Source organism: Rutidosis leptorrhynchoides, chromosome 4, assembly GCF_046630445.1.
Source record: "Rutidosis leptorrhynchoides isolate AG116_Rl617_1_P2 chromosome 4, CSIRO_AGI_Rlap_v1, whole genome shotgun sequence".
Classification (NCBI taxonomy): Eukaryota; Viridiplantae; Streptophyta; class Magnoliopsida; order Asterales; family Asteraceae; genus Rutidosis; species Rutidosis leptorrhynchoides.
This window is the reverse complement of record NC_092336.1, coordinates 110,362,064-110,368,543: the sequence shown is the minus strand read 5'-3', so window position 1 is coordinate 110,368,543 and position 6,480 is coordinate 110,362,064. Positions and strand designations below refer to the sequence as shown.

General features: G+C 30.6%; 2 protein-coding genes across 2 annotated transcripts; both read left to right on the top strand.

The window, feature by feature from the left end:
* Positions 1–1,394: 1,394 nt before the first annotated feature.
* Positions 1,395–4,715, top strand: LOC139843427 (glycosyltransferase BC10-like). Its single transcript, XM_071833506.1, has 2 exons — positions 1,395–1,951; positions 3,896–4,715. The coding sequence occupies exons 1-2, from the start codon at positions 1,418–1,420 to the stop codon at positions 4,538–4,540; spliced, it is 1,179 nt and encodes a 392-aa protein (XP_071689607.1). The 5' UTR covers positions 1,395–1,417; the 3' UTR covers positions 4,541–4,715.
* Positions 4,716–5,022: 307 nt separating this feature from the next.
* LOC139840900 (uncharacterized) lies at positions 5,023–5,607 on the top strand. Its single transcript, XM_071831141.1, has one exon. It carries the CDS (start codon positions 5,023–5,025, stop codon positions 5,605–5,607), a length of 585 nt encoding a protein of 194 aa, XP_071687242.1.
* Positions 5,608–6,480: the final 873 nt, after the last annotated feature.

Genomic DNA, 6,480 nt, shown 5'->3' with positions numbered 1-6,480 from the left:
ATATACGTCGCAAGTTATTCATACAATTAATATTTCAACTTTTCATATATATTCAAATAAATATTTAAACCAATAAGTTTAATGTACGGTATCAAACAATTAATACATTGTTACATTTTTAAGTTATAGTATATATATATATATATATATATATATATATATATATATATATATATATATATATATATATATATATATATATATATATATATATATATACATATAATTGTTCGCGAATCATCAAGAACAACCGAAAGGTATTTGAATATATGAAAGTAGTTCAAAAATTTTGAGATTCAGTTTTACAGACTTTGTTTATCGTGTCAGAAATATTAATCATACAAAGATTAAGTTTAAATTTGGTCAGAAATTTCCGGGTCATCACAAATAATAATAATAATAATAATAATAATAATAATAATAATAATAATAATAATAATAATAATAATAATAATAATAATAATAATAAAGTTTGATTAAGAATTAAATATTTATACTTTTAATAATAATTATTAGTAAAATAACTCTAAAAAATTTAAAAAAATTCAAATGCAATTATTATATGAAGGTTGTACAATATATTTTAAAGTTTGTATATGTGTTCATGAAGTCTTTTGTAAAATATTGTATAATTTGTATTAAAGATTGTATATATTTTGTCATTGGAGTGTTTTATCATAAGGTTGTAGATAATGCTTCAAATATTGTACATATAGTAATTAGAGTGTTTTATCATTAGGTTGTACGTATCATTAGGTTGTACGTGGTGCTTCAAATATTGTACATATAATCACATTGTGTTTTATTATTAGATTGTACATAATGTTTCAAATTTTATATATACAGTCATAATAATGCTTCACATATTGTACAATTAACATATTAATATTTTTTATTAAATAAATAATTAATTATATATAAACAATATAAGAATGCTAAATGTAGCCTTTGAAGTTACATATAAACATACCATATATAACTTAATTATATATTTATAACACAAAGTTACTCAAAATCAAATAAGGAAAGTCTATATTAAAAAGAATATTTAATAAATTTAACATGGTATTCTTAAACATTACGTTTATCATTGTTCATAAAATTAATTCATGTCGTTTGTAGGAATTTGTAAATCACTACCAGTTTTTTGGTGTTATACAAAACTTTCAAGGGGTCGACTAGTATAAGTCGTAAATACAGGGCTTCACCAATTTGAATTAGGACCATAAACCCATTTGACATCAAAGTTGAACGAATGTTTGTATTGTAGTAGTCGTCAACTACACCAAGTAACTCAAACCCCATATCATTATACCATAAACCTAAAAGTCTAAAACCATCGTTGACCTTTCTTTTATTAAACCGTTTCTAAAACCTACACATAATTCCACAATTTCTTCAATTCTCTGATCAAACAATGAAAAACAATCAAAACACAATGGTTTCAACCATCTCACCATTTAATCTATTCATTGCACCATTACAACCATCAAATCTTTTATCTAAAATCCTTTTCTTTACTTTTGGTTCATGTTTTGGCATCATACTCACATTCCAACTCAAAAACATCTCATTTAATTTTCGGTTCGACGAATTCTCCCTTTGCACCACCACGCCCAACGACACATATATGCCACCCGTACCGACACATAACACGCCTAAATTGAAAGATTTCATCAACCCATCATTGGTTATGCATCAAATGAATGATCAAGAGTTGATGTGGAGAGCATCGATGGTTCCAAAAGTACCAAATTACCCTTTTGCAAGAATCCCTAAAGTGGCATTTATGTTCTTAACAAGAGGACCGGTGTTATTGTCACCTTTATGGGAACTGTTTTTCAAAGGACATGATGGTCTTTTCAACATCTATGTTCATAGCTCTGATTCATCTTATAATTGGACACAACCCAAATACTCTGTTTTCTATGGCCGGAAAATTCCAAGTAAGGTGAGAAAACGGCTAAATTACTGTTTTCTTTGTTTTTTTAGTTGTATTTTATTTCATGTTTCCACTATTTTTTTTTTTTTTTTTTTTTTTTTTTTGAAAGGCAAGCTTTGGTATTTTGAATTTAAAATTACAGAACCCGACAGATAAAAGAAATACTCGTAATATTTATACCTTTGATTAATTAACAATATAAAATACTCCGTATAAATATAATATAATACTCCGTAAATATTTTCCGTTAAGAAAAGACTACAAAAACGTATTCAGAAGTAATACGAATATATCGACTTAACTTTATTCTGAGCTTGTCAAAAAAAAAAAAAAAAAAAAAAAAAAAAAAAAAAATTAATAATAATAATAATAATAATAATAAATAAATAAATAAACTTGATTATAGAAAATATCCAGAGATGTGTTTCGAACCGCAACAATATAATTACCTTTTTTTTTTTTAATTGTCTAAGGATACTAGTTTAACTATTTTAACAAACAACTACGTTTTTTTTAACGGCGATTTTTTGGAATCAGTATATCATTTATTTCAACGACCCTCATCATTTGCACGTAACACACACGTTCGGGCGGTGCCCGAACCCGATCGACGGTACCCGGAACATATCCCTTCGGGCAGTGGTCCGGGTAGAGGTCCGTGAACGAATCCAGTAAAACCTCCATATAGGGTCAATATATACCACCATTATTGGTGTTCAATTGATTTAAAGAAAATCATGTTATCCATCTCTAATTATATTATTTATGTAATTCCTTAAGTATGTATACTTTTACGGGTTTAATTAATCATTCAAAGATTTTTATAACTAAAACGATCTATTTTAGGTATTACCATGATGACACTCAATCAAGTCCTTAATTAGTTGTCAAACAAATGTATTTTCGTCTGTGATCTTATTAATCATTTCCAAATATCTCTAGCTTAATTCTTATTTTTCTTCTCTTTTGGTACGTTTAACCTTGTATACAGCAAGAACTTTTCTAATATATATGTACGTACGTACTCATGTGATAGAAGTTAAGTTGTATATAATGAACTTCTAATTTTTTCATACACTCATGATATTACATTGAATTAATAAATAAATTCAAATCTTAATATTGAAGAAAACTTTAGCTTATAAACCTATATAATAATAATAATTAGCAAAATATGTCGTTCTTAAATTTTAACTTTGAGGTTGTCATTTAACCCGGCCATTGAGGTGGGTATAAGAAATTTTCCTGAAACAATGTAGTGATAGACCATTAAATCAAAATCGTCTCCAACCTTTTATTTTAAGAGTTGGGGCATATTATATCTACAATTTATTATACATGTAGAGCTATGTAACTTATACAGTTATACCTTTGAAATAAATTAGGCTTAATTAGCATCCTGGAGTCATTAAGATTGAAAAAAAAGTTAAAATAGAACCCATTTCATTTTCTCGATGTGATAATATAATTTGTTGCATAAGAAACATATTTCATAGTTAGTTTTTATTACTCCGTAAGTCCGTATTAAGTATGCAGTACACGAATAAGGTTTTTTCAAGTTAGACTTCTCAAGACAGTGAATAATTTTTGCACACCCAACTTAACTAGGCTATTACATGACCATTTTCGACCCATACCCAGATATGATGTTGCTTGCTAGTGAAGTTTGAATCTGAAACTAGGCTATCACGTGACCATTTTCGAGTTCTGACCCACAACAAGATATGATGTTGCCTGTTAGTGAGGTCTGAATTTGATACTTCTTGTGAGGATATCATAAGCTCAACCACTATACTATGTTGATGTTTACTTTGTACAGAGTATTATGAAATATAGCAAAAAGAAAAGTGTATATGTGTACTTGTACTTCATCCTTTTCCCATTCCACAAGTAAATATGAAGTACGCTTCTAAGGTAAAGATGTTTACTGATTGTGTTTTTGTGAACTTTTAGGCAGTTCAATGGGGAAAAGTTAATATGATTGAAGCCGAACGACGATTGCTAGCCAATGCGCTTCTCGATTTCTCCAACCAACGATTTGTTCTTCTTTCGGAGTCTTGCATTCCTTTATTCAATTTCTCAACAATTTACACTTACATAATGAACTCCACCCAAAGCTACGTCGAGTCTTATGATCTAATGGGCCCCGTGGGACGAGGACGCTACAACAGAAAAATGTATCCCACCATTAAACTCCACGAATGGAGAAAAGGGTCACAATGGTTTGAAATGGATCGTCATTTAGCTTTGGAGGTCATCTCCGATACGACATATTTCCCTATCTTTCAAAAATATTGTAACGGCTCTTGTTATGCTGACGAGCATTACTTGCCAACATTCGTTTCCAAGAAAGTTGGAGCGAAGAACTCGCGACGAACTTTGACTTTTGTCGATTGGTCAAAAGGTGGATCCCACCCGGCAAGGTATACGAGGAACGATGTGACAATACAATTTTTGGAGAAACTAAGAAGTGCAAACCATTGTGAGTATAATGGAAGACAGAACCAAACATGTTTCTTGTTTGCAAGGAAATTCACTCCTCATGCCATGGACAGATTGTTAAGATTTGCACCTAAAATTATGCAGTTCACACCATAAGTTTGGAACAAAAATAATTGTAAATTCTTTTACCATTTATTTAATTGTTGGGCTTAGGACATATAGCTAAGGGTTGTGTATAATAGTATAACTTACACGTTTAGAATCATTGTTTAGGAGAAAAGTTAGTTCATATACTTGTAATAACATACACGAGAGTTGTAAAATTATACGCAGTAACTGTTAGCGTATCTAAGATTGTTATTAGACATTTGTCTTATGTTATGTAAACTTAGTTACTAAGAAAACAAATCTTTAAATAATACACTCAATCTTCTAATTATTTCTATTCTACGCTTCCATTATTTATTCTAATCTACTTAGCAACAAAGTCTTGCTATTTTAATCTTTAGCAACAAAGTCTTGCTATTTTAATCTTTCAAGTGTAGAATTCTATTCTATTCTTGAACATTTACAGTGGTATCAGAGCTTTCTTCTTAAGGGGCTATTTTATTCACGGTAAAAGAAATTTTAAACTAGACATGGCATCTAGTTCAACTGCTCCAGCAATTCCAACATTTAATGGGTTGCACTATCACATTTGGGCAGTAAAGATGAAGACATATTTGAAGTCTCAAGGTTTATGGAAGGTTGTAGAGACTAATGAAGATCCTCCAGCACTCAGAGCAAACCCAACTGTTGCTCAACTAAGAAATTATGAAGAAGAGTTGCTGAAGAAAGATAAGACACTTACCTGTTTACATTCAGGACTTGCTGATCAAATTTTCACCTCAATAATGGAGTTGGACACACCAAAAGCCATGTGGGATAAAATCCAAGATACCTATGAAGGTTCTGATAGAGTAAAAGCTGTCAGATTATTGACTCTCAGACGAGAGTTTGAATTGTTGAAAATGAACGATGATGAACTCGTGAAAGATTATTCATCCCGAATAATGGATGTTGTTAATCAAATTAGACTTCATGGTGACAAGATTTCAGACCAGAAAGTGGTGGAGAAGATAATGATAAGTGTCCCTCAAAAGTTTGAAACCAAAATTTCCGCAATAGAAGAATCTTGTGATATTAGCATGCTTACGGTTTCTGAACTAACCAGTAAGCTTTAATCACAAGAACAAAGGGTCTCTATGAGATCCGAAGAAAAGGTTGAAGGTGCTTTTCAAGCTTCTTTCAAAAATAACAAGGCTGAGAATTCAAGACAAAACATATATAAGAGAGGAAATTATAAAGGAAATAAAAGTTCAAACTCACGAAGCTCCTCTTCAACATCAAAGAAAGGTACTTTCCCTCCATGTAAAGTTTGTCAAAATACAAATCATCAAGAAGCTGATTGTTGGTTCAAAGATAAACCAAAATTTAAGTGCAATTTTTGCAAAAAGTTCGGACATATTGAGAAATATTGTAGAACAAAGAAAAATCAATGTCAAACAAAAGAACTTCAGTTGGCAAATGTTTCTGAAGAAAATCAGGAAGTAACTGAACACTTGTTCATGGCATCACATGTCGATTACAAAAGTAGAGATGTGACTGTTGATGAAGGAGTCTACTGGGATTGAAGGAGTCTACTGGGATTGGAATAGGAAGGAAGTTAAAAGGCATGAAGCTTCTATTTCAAGTCTCCAAAATGAATCTCATTATGATGATCCAGAATTTGATGTCGAAGACACAACTGACACCGAAGTTTTAAGAACCAGAAAAATTACTGATGTATACGAGTCTTGTAATCAAATTGTTATGGAGCCCGAAAGCTATATTGAAGCTTCCAAACACGATGAATGGAATGAAGCCATGAAAGCAGAACTTGAAATGATTAAGAAAAATGAAACATGGAAGCTTATTGATTTGCCAAAGGGTAAGAATACAATAGGTGTCAAATGGGTGTTTAGAACTAAGTTTCAACCACATGGTTCAGTTCATAAACACAAAGCACGGTTGGTAGTGAAAGGATATTCTCAAATTGCAGATGTGGATTTTGGAGA

What these genes read in the sequence shown, in the direction of transcription:
- LOC139843427 (XM_071833506.1), top strand. Translation starts at nt 1,418, where the DNA reads ATGAAAAACAATCAAAACACAATGGTTTCAACCATCTCACCATTTAAT. An exon ending in GCCGGAAAATTCCAAGTAAG is followed by an intron (nt 1,952 to 3,895) that starts GTGAGAAAACGG and finishes GTGAACTTTTAG; the next exon opens with GCAGTTCAATGGGGAAAAGT.
- LOC139840900 (XM_071831141.1), top strand. Translation starts at nt 5,023, where the DNA reads ATGGCATCTAGTTCAACTGCTCCAGCAATTCCAACATTTAATGGGTTG.